At 39.1% G+C, this 21,875-nt stretch overlaps 1 protein-coding gene across 1 annotated transcript; it reads right to left on the minus strand.

Moving 5' to 3' along the window:
* Nucleotides 1-3,308: 3,308 nt before the first annotated feature.
* On the minus strand, nt 3,309-21,503 carry LOC127852440 (bile salt-activated lipase-like). The gene is made up of 8 exons (XM_052386395.1): nt 21,462-21,503; nt 20,852-20,915; nt 15,724-15,873; nt 14,730-15,606; nt 14,247-14,287; nt 14,134-14,184; nt 13,626-13,764; nt 3,309-6,304 (listed from the first exon to the last, which is right to left on the minus strand). Exons 1-8 carry the CDS (start codon nt 21,501-21,503, stop codon nt 6,049-6,051), a joined length of 1,620 nt encoding a protein of 539 aa, XP_052242355.1. The 3' UTR covers nt 3,309-6,048.
* Nucleotides 21,504-21,875: the final 372 nt, after the last annotated feature.

The following is a 21,875-nucleotide window of genomic DNA, read 5'->3' on the forward strand; positions in this document are numbered from 1 at the left end:
CAGCCAGCTTTTAATCACTAAATCTATTAAAGGGGCCTTTTCACAGATTTTGGCATTTTTTTAACTTATTCATTAAATGCTTTATATTGATAAATGTAAACATTGGATCATAAAAGCTCCAGTAAAAAATCAAGAAAAAAATTAAAAAAAGGAAAAGAACATTGCCCGGAGCAGGTTTCGAACCAGTGACCCCTGGAGTCCTGCCAGAGTCCTGAAGTAAAAACGCTTTAGCCTACTGAGCTATTCCGCCGAGTACACATTCTTGACGTATTTTATACCATATATAAGCAATCTTCGTAGTTTCACAAAATTTAACGACAAAAACAGAACTCTCCAAATTATTCAATCGTTTCGCGTTGCAACGCTTTATAATTTTTAGGTTTTAAAATCGACAAAAGATACATATAATGGCTATATTAGAGCATGGTTAATGTTCAGTATTACTGTTTCCTCACAAATATCATAACTAAAACGAAAACTTACGAATCTGAAACAACTTTTTTCAATTTTGTCAATTTACCAAAGCGTGAAAAGATCCCTTTAACACATAGACAATTACAAGTACACATGCATAACTACAGTATTAACAGAAAAAAATCCAAATACCATCTAAACATTAATATAAACATTTATTCAATTTATATTTAATAAATGTTACTTGGTTTTTAATCTCAGAAGCTAGCAGGGTTTCAGTGCAAAAATTTACTAAAAATGTAATAAAACTTATTAAAGTAATATTTACCCTAGTTCCTATAAATATATTCCTATATTATCCAAATATCTGCCCCTTGGGCACCTTTTCCAGAGCGTCCAAACTGCTCGCAATTAACGACGGCACTGAGTTGATTTGAAATTTCTGGGAACATTGGGTGTAAAATAAACGATTCACTGATCTGTTGTTTATCAACTGAGCATGCCTTTGCTATAAAATACCAGAGTTCAAGATTAGTTTGCATCCCAGAGCCCTATCATTTTGATAACCCAGGCCACATCGAGAACAAGCACAGATTAGGTTTGAAGTAGGGGAATTTTACATTGCACATGTTTAAAGCATGAATCTAGAATCTTGACAGTGTTGTTTTTCAAGAGTGGGGCAAGAGATGAAACTTCACTAACCCCGTCTTGGAAACGAACTTAGGGCGTGTCTTAGTAAGCCGTCGGCTTTTCATGCAATCGGACTAAAAGAAATAGGTATATAAGGACAGTATAATTTGACAAGGATTTAGTGGTAAAAAGGGCGTAACAAACCGTTGACCCATTTCGGCGTGGGTATAGGGACTGCAATGACACGGCTGGGGTCTGTTAAGGAGCGTACTGATAGTAAAACTTGTACTTATCGTACAAATAGCATATTAATATACTAGTAAATGGCTTAATAGACTTCGTATGTGTATCTTCTATGCTGTTTTGAATCACATTTACATGAATTACTTATTGTTCTCACAAAAAGTTGCGTAGAAATAAATGCCAGATCACCATTTAAGTTTGAAGAATGAGAAATTTGCAACAATGATCATTTAAACTTTAAATTATTACCGGTATTTTAGAATATATACAAAAGGAGTCAGATCATAACTAATGTGTAACGTTAACTTTCTTATTAAATTCTTACATCCATCTGAAAACAAATGCGACAAATGTAAAGGGTATGTTGTTCGGCGTGTAATTGAAGTCAAAAGCCCTGTCATAAATATATTTCTGGATAATATATTGTAGGGATTTGGTTACAGCAGAAGAGATTTCATTCCCTTCCATTTTTATGCCACATCAGTTGCAAATATGTTACCCCCGTCCCTTCCATTGTTATATGTTCCGCCTTTTTAAAATATGTGGCATTCATTTTGTCCCTTTGAAATTCGCCAATGTTCTCGTAAATACAGACACAACCAACATAATGTTTTGGCTGTTTACTATTTTAAAGAGTAATATACAGTATCAGGTGATATTAACATCAAATGATTTTAACAAGGAACAGACCTCGTGGAATTAAGTTAAATTGAGTATTGAAGATAAGTACTTAGATGGAAATAAAACAACAAGCGTAACTCACAAACAATGAACAGAAGATTTTTTTACGATAGAGGACTTCCAGATATCAGCATATTAACAAAGCATTTATTTATTTAACTGCATCCAAAACTTGCTTAAAAGGTTTGTTTTTTCCAGTCATACTAAATCGCATTGTTATCTGATATATGATCTAACATTCATTCGAAACACAACACTTCAGCATAAAACGACCCCTAAATCTGATCATCAAGTCAAATGTTTATCTCACAATAATAAGTATTAATATTATTATTATCATGATTACCGGTATTATTATCATCATTTTTATTATTATCTACTCATATTATATCTGATATAGTAACGAGCGGCTGATATATGAGCAATTACCAAGTTTAATTGCATGCATTTTTATTTTCAGAGGCTAAAGTCTCCCATCACAGGTTGTTACTGTTCGGCGATGTTTCGTCTCCGCCTGACTCATACACACGTAGCGTGGCGGGAAATCCAAACCAAATTTTTACTTAATGACATTGTCTTATCCCGGATTGCACTAGGCTTTGGAGAAAAAAAAACACCAATCCCTCGGTACAAACAATGCTGATCGTTTATCATGGTTTACATGTTAATGTGATTATACAATGAGTGTACATTGGTCAGATTTATTTGGTTCAGATAAGTGGGTTTTTCCAAAAGCTGCCTCATTCTTGATAACATCAAGTGTCATATGAGAGGATACTTAAATGAACATATTTACAATTTGCCAAAATAAAAATTTACACAATAATAATTGTCATGATTAAAAAAGAATGTATGCATAATATTTCAACATATGTTCTGTCATTCGTTATCATAAATCGAAATAGTAAAAATGTTAAGCGAGTATAACGTTTTTATTTATACATGAACAGAGCCGTGTATTAATTACATAGCTTGAACTACGTAACAGCTTCAAAAGCCTGCTCGATGCAGTGAAATGGAGGAAGCATTTGATTAACAGTTTTGTAAATTAATTTAATGATATTTTTCACAGTTCGTTAATCTGTGAACGAGTTCCTTTAAAAAGATGGCACTATATGGTGGGTAATTACCCGTTTGGGAAATTTGTTGATGTGGTTCAGCATAAGTGTTCGTTGGAAAACGCGTTTTAAGTGACAACATATTGTTACATAAAATAAACAGAACACTGTATAATTATTTCTTTCAAATGTTTGTGAAATAGTTGTACTCTGTCTAATTTTGTAGCACAATATTAGGTCCTTTGTCCCATCTGTACAAGTAATTAAAAAAGAAACTAAACAAAAGTGCATTACAAGTTTATATCTGCCACTGAACATTCCATGTGTATATGTCATTTTCTTTATACTTAAAACATTCAAACACCACCCGCCTCCAAAATTATTGTCATCTACTTTCTAGCGGGATTATTAATAGTCATGATAATTGAACAAGACACGTACAAAAAACAGCTGATTGATGTAATAATTTAACAACAAAACATTTGCAAATATATAACGTTGTTTTAAGTCCCATGAAGTGTCAAGGTAATGTTAAATTGTTGATATACTTCTTTAAAGCTACAGGAATGGGCAACTTGACCACCAGAGTAGATCGCCACTTACAAGAAGCCAAAATCTGCAGTCGACACAACTTTTTTAGTCCGTCCACACACAACGAGCGCTTTGACATTTCGTCCCTGCACATCTTGTACAACTTCCGCTGAATGGCGTTAGAAGGTTTGCCATCAATCTGGTATTTCGATGATCTAGAAATCGACCTCTGTGACATGCTATCCAATACCGTCGCCAGAACCTCAGATACATACTCTGTAGCTGCAACCTCGTCGTGTTTAGAAAGTTTATCAAATTTGTCACAGTTCACTAGTATTTCTTCAACAAATGTATTCAGCGGGAATATACCGTTCGTTTCAACGTTAGGGTCGGAGCCATTCTGAATAAGAAGTCGGAAAGTCGTTATACTGCGTTCATCCAATCCGAGGGAAATGCACATTTTCATAAATGCGTGTAAAGCGTTTTCGTGTAAACGCGTGTCTTCTATGGGACCAATGACATTTGGCTCCGCTCCGTGTCTAAGCAAAGTTTCGGTCGCCTTGGTAACAAAACGTCTAACGGACGTAGTCTCTTCGTCAAAGTGACGTATCAAATTGCGGACATTTCCATACAGACAGTGCAGTGAGGAAGGGAATGCCGATCTACCAAAGGCTGTTTGAATGTTGAATGCTTCGTATTTAGTTTCGTACTCGACTTCGTTAAAGTTGGGATCCACTCGAGCGTTTAGGAGAACGACCATACACGCGGTCATATATGTCGAAGATTGGCCGAAGTTGGAGGCGGGTACATGACTTATAAGACTATAGAGGGGGTATGTTCTGAACGGAATAGTTTACAGCGGGTTTTGGCGATGTTTCAGTAACACGGATGTAACAGTCAGTAGCGACTCGTACCATTATTTCTTAAATGACATGCTATATGAGTAAAGCACGTGATACAGATTCATGCCACTAAACAGAGTGGATAGATTGGGCCGGCAGCTGAGTAGCATGTCCAAACACTCGGCATTGGCTAGTTTCAAGGCCGTACCGACGGCGTCCTTAACTTCATCGGTTGCCGGATTCTGCTTTAGAAGTAGCCTCAGGGCGCTTGGGGGAATTGCACGAACACGCACCTGAAAGGTAATTATTAGCGTCCAATTCAAAGCGTGTTTTCACGGAAGAGAAGTCCAGTATGGTCTTAACGCACCCTACGTGACCACACTCAGCCGCCACATCTAATGACGTCACGCTACTCGTTCCATGGACGCACACAAACGGCACTTCAGTCGGAGGTTTAAGCCATTTGAATTTCATCTTTTTTGTCGAAAAATCGCCGGGTCGTTCTTGCAAAAGCATCGCAGTTATCGACCTGTTCCCCAGATTCGCTGCAACGTGGAGGTAGGAATAAAGCTTTGGTTCGTGCGGGGCTTTGAAAAGACCGAGTGCGAACAACATGCCCTCCGCTTCGACATTGTTTGCGAGAATGGTGTGGTGAAGCATGTCGTATCCATTGTCATCCACCCACGACAACAGAGCGGCGCGTTCACATTTCTCGAGGCATTGTCGCAAAGCCGATACGTCCTCCGTGCTCGTTATCTTTTTGTAGATTGCATCTTTTAACAATTGGATTTTTGAATTCGAAGACATGATTTATTACAAAAAATTTTCACTAGGTTCTACCGCAACATTTATATTTGTAAGGCCCTCAGTGACACGTTGAGGAAATGTTTACATTCCCGTGTAGATCTAAATATTTATTTCCTCTTTACATATTAAATGAGCGTTGTCAATCGAACACGTATCAAAGAAATTGATCTCAGTTCTACTGATCTTTCCAGCTCACAGTTCTGTACGCAACCACAACGCATCAAAGGTACATGTACCGAGATATTAGTGTATGCTGTCCTTCGCGGTCAAAGCGTCGTTAGCAGCAGTCGACCTTTCTTGCATATTTTTTATTAGTTAAATGATTTAAAGTACACCATGTGCGGATTGTTATATTTATCACTCAGTATTATAAGCTAGTAGTATCTTATCCTGCAATATTAACAACGTATCCGCACGATACAGATTATTTAAATCCAAACAAAATGGGTTGTTTACAATATTCAGTTTACAGTCTGTGTTAAACAGGCGATTGGATTTTAAGTATTCCTTAATGAGCGTTCGATATTGAAAAGCTTAGAATAGTGTTGTTTACACCTATGTTTTTAAATGGGTATTTCGTCGGAGATTCCCAAGTATTTGATCGCATATTATTATTACAACCCTAAAAGTGCAAAAATATATTTCGAAATCGTTAAGGAAAATATATAACCTTCAATAACGTGTATTTTCAAACGCATTACTCGTTTTAGTAAATAGTGCGTCTTTCACACAAACAGTTCCCAATCAACTGGTAAAATTAATTTCAATAAAACAATTCCAAACACAAACAAAAAAAACAACCAACGATCTATCAATGATATTTTCATTGATAGATCTTTGCATTAACCAAATAAAACAGAATACAACGGTGGTACTGGTAAGCCCTGGTTTCCCGTACACTGGTCACATACGTAGCTACTCCGTCTTCTGTACGACACGAGTTGATACCACAGCGCCATTCGACGGGCTAAGAAATGGGACCTCATAGAAAACTCTTGGTTGCTCATGTACATATACTGTTGCGAGTCGATGTCAAACTGGGACCAATCTTCCTGAGACGGCATGAAGTTAGCGGCCGATGCCGGCGTGTTTGGATTGCTAAAAAGAAATTACACTCATTATTGTTTTTGTTAATTTTGTAGTAGCAGTGGAAGAAGAAGAAGCAACAGCCGCAGCAACAACCACGGCAGAAGCAGCGGCAGCAATAGTAGAAGAAGCAGCAGCAGCAGTAGTAGTACTAAGTAATAGTAGTAATAGTAGTAGTAGTAGTAGTAGTAGTAGTAGTAGTAGTAGTAGTAGTAGTAGTAGTAGTAGTAGTAGTAGTAGTAGTAGTAGTAGTAGTAGTAATAGTACAAGTAGTGGTGGTAGTAGTGGTAGTAGTGGTAGTAGTGGTAGTAGTAGTAGTAGTAGTAGTAGTAGTAGTAGTAGTAGTAGTAGTAGTAGTAGTAGTAGTAGTTGTAGTAGTAGTAGTAGTAGTAGTAGTAGTAGTAGTAGTAGTAGTAGTAGTAGTAGTAGTAGTAGTAGTAGTAGTAGTAGTAGTAGTAGTAGTAGTAGTAGTAGTAGTAGTAGTAGTAGTAGTAGTAGTAGCAGTAGTAACAGTAGAAGTAGTAGTAGTAGTATAAGTAGAAGCAGTAGCAGTAGTAGTAATAGTAGTAATAGTAGTAGTAATAGTAGTAGTCGTAGTAGTAGTAATATTAGTATTAGGAGTAGTAGTAGTAGAAGTGGTAGTAGTAGTAGTAGTAGTAGTAGTAGTAGTAGTAGTAGTAGTAGAAGTAGTAGTAGAAGTAGTAGTAGTAGTAGTAGTAGTAGTAGTAGTAGTAGTAGTAGTAGTAGTAGTAGTAGTAGTAACAGTAGAAGTAGTAGTAGTAGTGTCTACTTGAATTGAATAAATAAGTATAGCGTTGCGTTTTACGTTTTAATGTCGTCCTTTCTCAATCATAACTATATATAAACTGAAACAACAATAACAAGATGACGTGCATGTATATGACGTTATTCGGCGGCGTCACACAACGGCGCGCCAACGGCGGCGTCACACGACGGCGCGCTAAATTCCCAACATTCTCCGGGCCGCGAAATGTTAATATACACTTACAAAATATGCTTATTTAAATAAAATAATTAAATCTACTGATGTTTTTAAAACTTCAAATGTCCAAAACATCAGAAAAGAGTTCAACACTTGATTGCACACAATTAAAGTCAGTTGTCGTCACAGTGAACTTCTAGCGGGTATAGTTTGACGATAGGTCTGGTGGTGATTCCACCTGATGTACGGAGGCGCGCGGCCCTCGTCAACCCATCATTTCCGGTGAGAAGCTCGTCTACCATAGCCAGGGTCCACTGAAGTCGCGGTTTGAAGTCGTCCTGCACGATAACAACGTCGCCCAAACGTATCATCTGATGGTTGTTGCCGCCTTTCGTCTTATGGTGCTCGCGTAGTGACGTCAAGTATTCACGTTTCCAGCACGCCCAGTATTGGTCGATGACTCGTCTGTGTTGGTCAAGACGCCGTGTTGCGTTCTCTCTGGTATGATTGCGCCAAATGATATCGTCTACGTCGGGAGTGTCGTATGTAGGCAGTGACGTCATCCGCTTGCCGTACAACAGATGAGCGGGTGTTAACGGCTCTGGATTTTCACGTGATGTTGAAACGAATGTGAGCGGTCTGTCATTGATATTTGCCTCTACTTCAGTGACGACGGTCTGCAGTGTATGTAAGTCTACTGAAGCATTACCAAGTACTTTCTTTATGGTCTTCTTCGTGATGCCTATTAGCCGTTCCCACCAACCACCATACCAAGGTGCGCGTTGCGGTATGAACTTCCATTCTGTGCCCCGTGCTGCAAGACACGCCTGAGTATTGTGTGTCATTCGGTGAATGTGACTCGCCGCAGCTCGGAAGGTGGTCGCATTGTCTGACATCATAATCTTCGGTACGGAGCGTCGGCTGACAAACCGTCTAAATGCCAGCATGAAGGTTTCTTCTGATAAGTCGAGAACAACTTCAAGGTGCACGGCTCGGGTACTGGCGCAGGTAAATAGGCAAATGTACACCTTATGTATACCTGTTTTCTCTCTGACGTGAAGGGCGCCCGTAAAGTCTACGCCGGTAACTGTGAACGGTGCCTCGTCAGAAACTCTGTCTTTCGGAAGTGGAGGGGAGGTAGGCGCTCTGTAGGGTCTGCTGTTGATCTTCAAGCACGTAGTACATTTCCTTAAAAAAAACCTGACTCGCTGGCGAATTGAAGGTATCCAGTATTTTTGCCGTATGTGAGTTACTGTCTGCAAAACGCCGGCATGTAACTGGCTGCAATGAGCGTCTCTTATGATCAATGTCGTAAAATGGCTGCGTGTAGGCAGGAGATACGGGAATCTTGTATCTGCAGGTATTCGTGCGTTGTGAATCCTCCCGCCACAGCAAATGCATCCATCATCGTAAATGTAGAGACGTAATTGCTTAATGATCGACTGTCGTATGTTGTTATTTTTAAGCTCTGTCACTACGTCAGTGTAGCTCAGGTTTTGGACACTTCGTATCAATGCTTTCTCAGCAAAGTTCATCTCATTCACAGAAATACAACCGAGTTGTCGAGTTTCAGGTGTTGACCGGCAATTTCTTACGAATCTGTATACGAAAACTGTAGTACGAATTAATTTCCGGTAACTGCTAAATCTTTCGCAATCGACAATGATGTGAGAATCAGTTGCTGACATCAGGTTGGAGGTCTGTACGCAAACGATTTCATCATTATCATCATCTTCTTTTTCTTTTTTCTCTTCTGTTTCTAACAACACTGTCGTGATTGCTGCTGTATTCCACGACGGCCATTTACTTTTGTCATTCAGCCATTGGGGACCTTCTCTCCAAAGAATGCTTTTCTTAAGTTGAGACGCAAAGATGCCGCGTGTCTGGAGATCCGTCGGATTGTCGACTGTCGGACAATACCGCCATTCCGCGTCTGGGATGAGCTTCCGGATCTCTTCTACTCTGTTCTTCTCAAAACGTTTTAATTGTTTTGTAGAATGTATCCAATGCAGCGTGATCTGACTGTCAGACCAGCAGACTACTCTCTTGCATAGAACAGCTTTCATCACGTGCTGGGCGACACGTGCGCCAATGAGCGCCGCCATTAATTCCAACCTCGGTAGATATAATTCATTTACTGGAGCCACTCGGTTCTTGGCAAAGACGAACGCTGAATTCGACGATGTGTTCAGGTATGCGACTGCGCCGTACGCACATGTACTGGCGTCAACAAACACGTGTAACACGTAATCTTCATCGACCATGTTCGGTGGGTTGTCCGGAAAATACTGTCTCGGGAATGATGGCGTCATAGCTTCATTTAAGTCTTCTGCGATGTGTAGCCAGGTGTTTTGTTCACGTTCCGGAATTGGTGTGTTCCACGCATACTTCCGCTTCCATAGGTCCTGAATCAGCAACTTTGCACGAATGGTGACTGGGGCTAACATGCCAAGCGGGTCATAAATCGTCGACGTCTGCTGTAAAATTCGACGCTTAGTAGCCTTTTCCTTGGAATTTATGGAGCGCATGACAAATGACATCTGGTCTATTTCCGGTTCCCATAGCAAACCTAACACCTTTATCACAGCATCCCTGTCTACGACACCTTCAGCTTCAGCCATAGTCCTCAGTTCGCTTGAATTTGACGTCCATGATCTCAGGTTAAAGCCGCCATATGCCATCAACTCACGTGCCTGGCGGAAGTACTTCAGTACATCAGTCTCTGATGTGAAACTTGAAACGACGTTGTCGACGTATAGGTCATTGCTGATTGTGCTCGCAGCTGTGTTGTCTTTGTTCAGGGTCAAGTGCTTCAAAATTGTTGCGCTTAGAATAAATGGGGAACACGTTGCTCCGAATAAAACAGCTCGGAAACGGTATGTCGTCAGTGAACTGCATGGGTCTGTAGGGTCCGAAAGCCAAAGGAATCTTGTGACATCACGATCATCTTCATGTAGCATAACGTTGAGGAATGCCTTCTCTATGTCAGAGACAACACCGTACTGTCCTATTCGAAACTTCATCAGAAGCAGTGTCAGATCATTGAGTTCCGGTGGCGTTGACATTAAACAATCATTGAGACTGGCACTTCCGGTTACTTGTCGACAACTACAATCGTAAACAATTCTCATTGGAGTTGTAGCAGAGTCCTTTTTAACCCCATGATGTGGAATATAGTGAATACGAGCCGATGTGCTATCGTTTTCGACCCGTTCAATAAATCCGCATCTCTCTTGGTCATTTATGATCTTGCTATAACAGGCAAGTGTTGCTGGGTCTTTACTAAGTCTTCTTATGCTAATTTCTGTTCTCTTCCTTGCTATTTCGTAATTTGTAGGTAGAGTAGCGTGTTCCTCTTTCCATGGCAATCTTGCTGTGTATTTACCGTCAGAAAATGTTAAACACGTATCTTGGAAGCTTTTCATAATGTCGACTGCGCATGCCTGTTCTGCGTCTTCCGGTTTGATGCCTAACGTCTCAATATCCCAGAAGCGTGATACATCTGTAGCTACACGTGCAGTGATAACATCCATAACGCTCTTTCCATGATTTGCGCTTTCCGGAAGTGGCCCTGACAGGAAATAGCCGATGCGAGAGCTGACGGCTGTAGGACCATCGCCTCGTACTACCTGGTCTCGCACGATCTGCCAGTAGAAATCTGCACCGACGAGTAGAGAGATTTCAAATGAATCCTCCATCGTCACCGGATGTGCGAGTTGCAGCCCTCGTAGATACTTCAAACTCTTGATAGACTGTCGACAGCGGTTCATTAATGGTTTCGCATATACAGGAACGATAAGTACCCGAATGGGAATCATATATCCATCTGTTGCCACGATATTGATGGTTGCTGTATGAAGACGCCTGACGCTGTGTGCGAGATCTCCAAAAGATGACAAGTTGATGACGTCAGTTCCGTCATGTTGCAACTGCAGCTTGTCGGCTAACTTCTGCGTAATGAATGATCTCTGCGCACCTTCGTCCATGAGTATATTGGCCTCAGCGTACCGTCCGCCGGCGCACACCGGTGAGACTGCTGTCTTCAACAGAACATCTAAGTGGGATGTCAATGACGACGAGTGTAATATGGCTACCCCCTCTCTGTTACTCCATGTATGACCATTGTGACTGCTAGAACGATTCTGTGAAGTTTCAGAGGTTTTATTTGTGACACAATGCGATGATTCCTGTGACGGTTCACATATGAATTAATGGTGTTTGCCTTTACATATGCGGCAGCGAAATCTTGATGGACAGTTTACAGCTTGATGCAATTTGCTCAGGCAATTAAAACAAAGTCCTTTTTTCTTTACGATGGAAATGCGCACTGAAATGTCACTTACTGTTTTGCATTCACCCTGATGGGTTCTTTCACAGAACACGCACATACGTTGCTCGATTTCCTTCCGACATTTCGGTGACTTCCGGTTGTAAATGGTCTTCTTCCGGGACCCAGTGTGAAACGCTGCAGTGGGTAGCAAGTCTGTTTGGTCGTTGTGTGTGTTCCCTGCGTCCATAATGTCGATCTCCCGATAAATGGCGCGTCAAGATCACTCAATTTCCAACTACCGGTCCCGTGATCTCTGGCTAAATTCCGTTTTGTGTCTGGCGGAAGTCTCTGCAGAATGACGGGAACGAGGAGAGTGCCGTAATTCTCTTGCGATTCTCCTAGCGATTCCAGACCCCGAATGTTCGTCTCCATTTGGTCATAACATCCACGTAGACTCTGCACAGTGGCGTTAGGGGACGGAAGCTGTAATAACGCATTCATATATGCCGTTATGATTTTATGTTTTTGTCCATACCTCTCAGTCAAAAGTGAGATTGCCTGGCCGTAGTTAGCGTTGGTAAGAGCAAACCCTTCAATTGTTCTGGACGCCTCGCCCTCCAGCATTGTCTTCAAATAATTAAATTTTTGGACACTGTCAAACTTCCGTTTTTATGTATGGCCGATTCATAACTGTCCCAAAACGATTGCCACGTTAAGATGTCGCCGTTAAATGCTATGAGGTTGAGCTTTGGAAGCTGGTGAAAATACATACTCTGCTGGGCTGGTTGCATTATGTTGGTGTCAGCGATGGCCGTAGCGACGGGGTTGATGAAAGGCCGTTGGCGACGACTGATTAACGTTTTCGGATGATGTCGGTAGGGTAGGTAACTGCAGAGGCGCGTGTGGTTCTTCCTCTACGCTTCGATAGCGTGTATTGGGTGGCTCGGTTGGCTGCAGAACGGACATCGACAGACTACTATCATGGACGGCTGTACTACTTGAAGATGGGTGATCACGCAGATTTTGACGGTATCTCCGAAGCTTCGCTTCCATGTCAAAAATGTACATCTGCGAGTCCAACAGCTCGTCTGGGGTCGATTCCGCGTCTGATAGTGCGATTATTTTCTCATTTAATCCTCGTATTATCTCCAACTGGTTCTCTATTGCAACGATGGTTGGTTCTAACTGCAATTTGTCATTTTCTTCCAATCTTTCGATTAATCGCTCGATTACTTTCTGATGTCCTAGTCTCTGCCCCTTTAACTTATCTGTATTTGTTGACGGCATACTTAGTTTTTTCGTCACGGCACCAACATGTCTACTTGAATTGAATAAATAAGTATAGCGTTGTGTTTTACGTTTTAATGTCGTCCTTTCTAAATCATAACTATATATAAACTGAAACAACAATAACAAGATGACGTGCATGTATATGACGTTATTCGGCGGCGTCAAACAACGGCGCGGCAACGGCGGCGTCACGTGACGGCGCGCTAAATTCTCAACAAGTAGTATAAGTAGAAGCAGTAGCAGTAACAGTAGTAGTAATAGTAGAAGTAATAGTAGTAGTAGTAGTAGTAGTAGTCGTAGTAGTAGTAGTAGTAGTAGTAGTAGTAGTAGTAGTAGTAGTAGTAGTTGCAGTAGTAGTAGTAGTAGTAGTAGTAGTAGTAGTAGTAATAGAAGTAGTAGTAGTAGTAGTAGTAGTAGTAGTAGTAGTAGTAGTAGTAGTAGTAGTAGTAGTAGTAGTAGTAGTAGTAGTAGTAGTAGTAGTAGTAGTAGTAGTAGTTGTTGTTGCTGATGTTGTAGATGATAATGATGACGACGATGATGATGTTGATGATGATTACCATCATCATCAGCAGCAGCATAATGATGTTGGTGGTGTCGTGGATGATGATGATATTGATAATGATGATGATGATGATGATGATGATGATGATGATGATGATGATGATGATGATGATGATGATGATGATGATGATGATGATGATGATGATGATGATGATGATGATGATGATGATGACGACGACGACGACGACGATGATGATGATGATGATGATGATGATGTTGTTTGTGGTGGTGGTTTTCAAGAGTGGTGCAAGAGATGAAACGTCACTAACCCCGTCTTGGCAAAGTTTGTCCACAGGGTCATGATTGCTTTGGAGATCATGACATCGTCGGCTGTAGTGTTATCCAGCCTGTAAGTGTCGTATACCGGAATGCCGAACACGTACCTCAATTCGTCGGCATGGTTCGGCCCTAGAGAAAAAACATAGATATTATGCATATCGATTACTAGATGTCAGTCATTATGACATCCTTATAGACATCATGGTCTCTGTTGATCATGATGACAAGACAGTTGTTGGGAGTGTTCATGGGTTTTACAGTTAAATGAACGCATATGAACGGCAATGCGATGCTCTGTGCCCGCCTAGCGACTAGGACGTCCCGCATTAGATCCCACTGTGGAAGCGTTCTTTAGCAAATACTGGTTCTATTCAGGAATCGAACTTGGGGCGTGTCTAAGCAAGCCGTCGGCTTTTCATGCAATCGGACTAAAAGAAATAGGTATATAAGGACAGTATAATTTGACAAGGATTTAGTGGTAAAAAAGGCGTAACAAACCGTTGACCCATGTCGGCGTGGGTATAGGGACTGCAATGACACGGCTGGGGTCTGTAAAGGAGCGTACTGATATTAAAACTTATACTTATCGTACAAATAGCATATTAATATACTAGTAAATGGCTTAATAGACTTCGTATGTGTATCTTCTATGCTGTTTTGAATCACAACAACATGAATTACTTATTGTTCTCACAAAAAGTTGCGTAGAAATAAATGCCAGATCACCATTTACGTTTGAAGAATGAGAAATTTGCAACAATGATCATTTAAACTTTAAATTATTACCGTTTTTTAGAATACATACAAAAGGATTCAGATCATAAGTAATGTGTAACGTTAACTTTCTAATTAACTTCTTACATCCATCTGAAAACAAATGCGACAAATGTAAAGGGTATGTTGTTCGGCGTGTAATTGAAGTCAAAAGCCCTTCAATTATCGTTTAATTATTTAATTTTAAAATTTGTTATACATAAGGACTACCATTGATCCATGTGGATTTCAGGAAAGAATGGCTGCTGAGAACGACGCCGAACTCGTACATGTACGTTGTTGCGCGCGCAGCTTTTATGTCCATGTGACCAACTTAAGACAAGATGGCCGGGTAGAAGAACGTAAAATCATTGGTAAAATCAATAAGTGCTTTAGTGTTGACTTCTAGATCACCATTATGTTCCGAATCAATATAAGCAAAGCTTAACAACTTCCTTAAAACGTCAACTGTTGCATTATTCTTGATTCCAAATAGGTTTTGCAATGCATAAGTGACAGCGGTCTTTGTAAAAGTCTCCCTTGATAAAGAGAAATTGTTGAAATCTGTGATATCCAAAATATTCGACCACACACCAAAGATGTAGGATGCTGCCTCGTAGCTATTTACTCCAGTCATGTTATCTAGAGACGCGAAGAAGTCACGCGACTCGCTAGATTTTGAGTCGTTCCCAAAGACGATATTGTGGGGAGCATCCGCAAGGAAATCGCCATCAACTACGGGATGTAATATTTTTGTAACGTCATTTGATGTTTTACTGATTTGCAGCTGTTTAGCTGGCAGTGCACGCAAACAGGAGTAGACGTTTATTGCGTTGCCATCACATCCGATCATTGAGATAAATTTTTGTATGTCAGTATCCTGTTCGGTATTAACCGACCAGTATGCTAACGCAGTGCCACTCTCTGCAATAACGCGTTTGAATAGGCCCCTGTTGCCGGGATACAATGCTTGAAGTGAAACCGAGGCTGCTCCGGCAGATTGTCCGAACAACGTCACAAGATGACGGTCTCCACCGAAAGCCTCGATATTGTCGTGAACCCATTTTATAGCCAAATGCTGGTCCCATAGACCAAGGTTTCCGAGAATTCGCCCATCGTGTGTTCGCATAAATCCTAAGGCACCGACACGGTAGTTGATCGTCACAACTATGACTTCACCAAACGTGCTAAGCCCTTCTGCGGGGTATGGAAGGCTACCTCATTCGAGAAAGCCGCATCCGTAGATCCACACCATCACCGGGAGCGATCGCGGTCTTTGACACGCTTGTGGAACATATACATTGAGCATCAGGCAGTCCTCTGAGAACACCAAACCCAGGTTCCTGTTCGCCTCCTCGCTCGCGCGAAGACCTTGAATACACCCAACAGGCGGCTGTGTTGCGTCAAACGTTTCGTTTAAGGGCGCCTTTGGGATGGGCTTCCGAAATCTGTTCGCACCGCCGGTAGATTCCCCGTACGGTATACCTAGAAATTTAGCAACTATAAATGAAGTGTTTTTTATTGTTACCGTCTCTTCTACGCCGGAAAAGTTCCCTACTTTTGTGTGAACCGTTAAACAACGGTCAAGGACACGACACACAATAAAATGTAGTTACACATTAGCATGCTGTGCTGTACGGTATGACACTAAAAACAAAAATGAATGGTGGTTCGAAGGTTATCAATTGTGTTCCATTTAATGAGTACCGGATAAGGCCTATTGGGAATTTTATCAAAATTTATGCGGTTAAAGACATCTGCTTAAATCGGCTTTTGCATAACATGGCTATGTTACTCTACACGTGAGTAGTGCAGCGGTAATACAATTGAACCGTATTCTTTGTTATTTCTGTTTTATTTGATTTGAGATGCAATAAGGTTAATTTGGATTTTTTCTATTTTGCGAATAAATTTAGGCCAAATGTAAGGTTCAATGGGCGCCTTAAACCAGTTTAGACTCTATCATTTACATTGACGGTTTAGAGTCGGTGACCTATATGCGGAGTGTTATTCCTTTTTGTGTATCGTGTTATTTGTCCTTAGTCATATGTAGGCATAATTTGGATCTAGTAGTGGCGATTGTATTTACCTGCTTCTGGTGCGACGGGAGCTTCACTTTATTTATGACAATTATGTATTGCTGACTACGAGACAGATAATGATGACAACAACCGCTATCAAAGATATTATAGCTGTGCCTGCCTTCCAGTCAGACTAATCAAATATTAGAGGAGAGTTGCTAGGATTACGAATTGTATTTTCATTAGCGAATCTCATAATTTAATATGCGTTATTATAACGTGTATGCGCCTTGTCAGACGTACACAGGGAGGGCAAGGCTGTGTTTACAGCCTCTTGTCCAACAAATCGGAAAGTGACCAACACGCTTATCCTATATGTACCATGTATATTTTTTTTAATAAATATGGCATACCGGTAAAAACACACAAAACATAGACACATGCGGATACGCTTCGTGGACCAATGGTATTTTTATTGATAAATATGGTATAACACACTCGTAAAAGAGACCAATGCGGATACACTAAATGGACCAATTATTTAAAAAAGCGAGATTATACGATTTTTATCTGTGTTAAAATTTAATATATTGATAAAAAATATGTTACAACAACACAAAATAGGCAAGTAAAAGTATACATTTAAGATGAATTTCATAAAATGCAGCAAAGACAAATTAGCGCCCCGAGCCTATTGTGACGAAGATATTTCGTACATATTTTCCTACAATAACCGAAGCATTCGTCTTTTTATTAGGATCAGAGTAGGTGTTCGTGTGTCGTATGAATATATATCGTTGCGAAAAAAAACGTTAAACTAAATTTAGATTCACATCGTACATGCATGATATACATGCTGGCGAATTCGACTGTATACAGACGTTTTCGATTTCAGAATTAAATATCTGGCTTATTTCGCATTTTTCGACACATGTTCTTCTTAACTTGTATTTAAATTTATATTGAAATATATGTATAATAAGTTTTTTTACACATTTTATATAAATTCATAAATATTTTACAAAATCGTATAATCTCCTTTAACTTTTTTATTGATAAATATTGTATAGAACGCTCATAACAATGACCAATTCGGATACAATATATATCGACCATTATAATTTTGGATTGATAAATCTGATATAAAACACTCTTATCACCCTTTGACCTGAGTATGTGAATGAAAATTTATTATAATGGCCTCATACATTACTTTTGCTCAAGCTTTGCCCCTGCACGTTAACTACCGGTATACACGAGTAATTTTAGTAAACGATATCATAACATTGGTCATCTTATACATGCATGGTTTATTAATTGCATAAAAAAAATATTTTTAGTGCTGTAATGTGACATTTATGTCAATAAATAAGCATTTATATTCAAACAATAGGACAGAAACACAGTCAACAACAAAAAGCGTCTTATATGCATTAAAAAAAAAGAATTACTTGTGATATTTCACAAAGGTTCTTCTCAAAGCATTTATAAATTGCAGGAAACATGTCGATCCACACTGTGTTTATTTAATAGACACAATAAGCACTATTTGTAATTTCTGCTAACGTGTCATGACTAGAAGATAAAGAAATCACTACTATACATTAAAACAATTAATTAATTTTGAGCGAGCCAAAAGGATCGTAACAAAATTAGAAAATGTAGATAAAAATTAACGTTTTCACAAATTGTTTTTTTATTAAACAAAACCTTTGTCAGCATTCATTAATTAATCCATTTAAAAAATATATTTTTATCAAAAATACACAACTTATTATTTACTCGCAAATAAACTTAGCATTAACTTAGATAGGGAAACAATTAACCAATGCACCTATGTCAAAATAAAACTATAAAATACATTTTTTATATGAAGAGTGTGTTTTTTTCTGAAAATATAACGATAAGTTTTCGAAACACCCACAATCACAGTTTCAATTTTAATTAAATTGACCATAAACAACAAAAAAATTAATGATACATTTATTAGAAAGTCAAATAGGATTAATATTAACATCTTTATTTTATGTGAACTAACAAAATGTAACCACATCACAGAGTCTTGTATGAGTTTTCACACGAGTATGTTTAGACTTTTTCATCTGTCTTTGAAGACTTAGCAAGTCATGCTGACTGACATTTAAGATGTATAATCAATCAAGTACAAACAACCTGTGGCAAAAATATTGTGTGATGTATCTAGCTTTTGCATGGTTTGTGCATATTATACATGTACGTCGACTAAACAGCTGATTTTACCTTCTCTACATTAATCAGCTACGCCACTATATATTTGTTTGTGTTTCATATAGCAAGTCAATTTAAATCTGTATACAAAAGTGTGTATGCAAACCTTAACTGTACCCTATGGCAAAAAATAATGAACAGCATTTCAAAACAGAACTAAGCTATTTAAAATGAATAGTGAATCAGTTATATATATATATATATATATATATATATATATTTATTTATATTTGTGCAAGAAATAAACTTGTTGAACAGTCTCCAATACAAAATTTATACGAAAGGTAACACTTACAATGTCAAACTTCTCTCCATATATATACTATCAATTCAATATGTTGCCACAGTTATCAAGGAATCAGAATCACTGCATACAGTGCACCAACAAGTCTGGAATAATATGGAATGAACAAAATTCATAAAATAATAACAACAAATAACAGTAAACATGATACCCATGAATAAAGCAACACAAATGGCCACCATGGTGTTTCCCTCCCGAACTGTCAGCGTTTTAATACATGTAATAGCTGCTAGCCGAAGACCTCTGCCCCGGACTTTTCAATGAGCGAGCTCCCTGATGAGCGTTGGAGGTCCCGACGGCTCATTACAACAGTCGAGAAGCTGAATTACTTTAGGGCGCGCTACAACTATAGTTGCATGGGCGTAGTCGTTCCACCTTGCCTAAAAGTATACTCAGTCCTTACTTGTGCCCGCTGAGGTAATGGTAGGTAGTTTGACCCTTTCGACTTTGGCTTCAGCACTGAATACATGGATCATTGAATGTGCTGATATAAGTGCTGACACTATGGAGGCCGCAGTGTGTCTTGCAGTATAGTCGCTTCCAGGGATCAGTCAGTGAACTGTGAGTATGGTGGTTGATGCTGTAGAACGGTGTTCATACAGCTACATCCAGTGATCCCTATATGCAGACACTCCTGTTAATGATTCAATCTGGAATCGCATAGTGTTTTGAAATATCGTCGTGTTTTTAGGTTTCATGCAAAGGATAACATCCGTATGCTGCCATTCATACGGTGTTCATGAATAAGAACGCGGTCTTTTTGAACGTGGTTTATTTTACGTCGACAATGAACACCGGTTGAAAATAAAAACGAACTACATTTAATAACCATATATTTTGTGTATATCAGTTCTCAAAATCAGGACCTCCCCCAAGACACTGCTCCATATAATTCCAAATAAACATGGGTCGGGTAACATAATCCTATAACTATCTCTATTAAATAATGTACAATTTAGGTTGGCAATAAAAGCTTTTTAACCCTTAGCCAATATCTGATTGATTAGGGTTTGAAGAAATTTATTTCAGCTTTCTACATTACAAAACTCATAAGTAACCTTATGTTATGACAGTTTGTACATGCAAATGGGGGAACCATGTCAGCAATCTTTTAACATGTACAATTTACCAATTACTGATGTAATTGGATTAGTGAAACACATCTGTCTCATAACTTTAAACATTTCTCGTAATTACCATCGCTGAACAATATGTCATTATTTGCAAGTGATATCTTTATCACTTCATTTGCCCTAAAAAGGTGGAGAATATACTCACACTAAACCTCTTTGAGAACAATTGTCTGTCACAAAAAAAGATAAAACTGTTTTCCATTAAAAAACGTAAAAGGCACGTTCAATCCCAGATGAGCTTACATCTCATGAGATCAATTTGTAATTCAAACACTTGACTTAATGTAACTTCATTTAAGCAATACAAACACAATTTTGATACCACTTTTTGTAAACAATTATAAAGTTTGGCCAATGTTTTCATCTTCCTTATGAAATTATAGAAGCAGTTACATTAACGATAGGGAAAGCTCTAGGATCACAAAAGGTATATGGGGGCTTTAAACAGAAGCTAGGTGGAGAGCTGGCCAAGTCATGTGACCTTCCAATAATTTAATAAATCTAGGGAACAGTGCCACGGCATAGACTTGTCTCCTTTATATTAAATTAATAAAATATTGCATGCAAATAGTATATGACTATCCTCAGTTGCAGTTTAAGAAAATGTTTGCTTGGACTCCAAAATGTCGATTTGAAAGCATATTGATATAAACAAAATGAAATTAAATTGCATTTTGAAAATAAATGCATCTATAGATAATATTAAAATCCTTACCATCAGAGTTGCCAGGCTTGTTTTATTATCGTTTGATGTTCACCAAGATTGCTGAAGAGTCTGTCTGTTAATTTAAGATCCACAGCCTCTTGCTGGTACTCCCTGGCCTGGCATAACATCAAAGAAAAACAATACATATTTGCATGAGCCTTGTATACTATCGCTAATAGTCATAGAAATAAGCAGTTCGACCAAGCCTAACGGAATTCTTATATAATATGAAAATGTAGAAAAAATGTTACAAGCCTGCACAATGAGAATCTGAGCAATCCCTAATACAAATTTACCAGAGCACAGACTGCCAATCTTAATCTCTGCCCTAGAACATATCAACATATTCTCTGATTGTACAATTTGCAACATAACTCATTCTGAGCACACATCTGCCTCAGGTCTTAATTAGACATATTAAAATATCAAGGGGCAACAATTTGTTGGTTTGGTTTCCTTTTTATTTTTCAAAAAAGTGTGATCACACAGTTATCCATACATATAATATGTTCCGCATCGTGCAGGATTGTCCTAGACATGCTCACTAGGGAGTAGTCTGCAAATAGACGTATGTTAGACTTTAAGCTTTCTGGCAGGTCATTGATATGGCAGAGAAACAGCAGGGGAGCTAACGCTGTGCCTTGAGGTACACTGGAGCCTACAGTAACATGGCGGGACTTCTCTCCTTCAACTAGCACACACATTTCTCAGTGGGTAAGGAAGTTTGATATATGTTTTAGTATTGGACCGCGGATGCCTTAGTTATTAAGCTTCAGCAGAAGGAATTGCTGTGGCACTGTGTCGAAGGCCTTACTAAAAGCTAGTATTATAGTGTTAATATTTTGATCTGGTCGTTGTATCCAAGCAAATATTATGGTTGGTTAATACTCTGTGCGTGTTCAAGTGGTTAAGGATATGGCGGCAGATTATATGTTCTGATAGTTCAGAGAGCATGCAGGTGAGTGACACTGGTTTGTAGTTTTCTAGGAAGTGGTGATCTCCATTCTCCATTTTGCAAATACTGGGACATTATTTGCTTCACTCCATTACTTTGGACGCTCGCCTGTGTTTACTGA

The sequence above is a fragment of the Dreissena polymorpha genome, chromosome 12 (genome assembly GCF_020536995.1).
Source record: "Dreissena polymorpha isolate Duluth1 chromosome 12, UMN_Dpol_1.0, whole genome shotgun sequence".
Lineage (NCBI taxonomy): Eukaryota > Metazoa > Mollusca > Bivalvia > Myida > Dreissenidae > Dreissena > Dreissena polymorpha.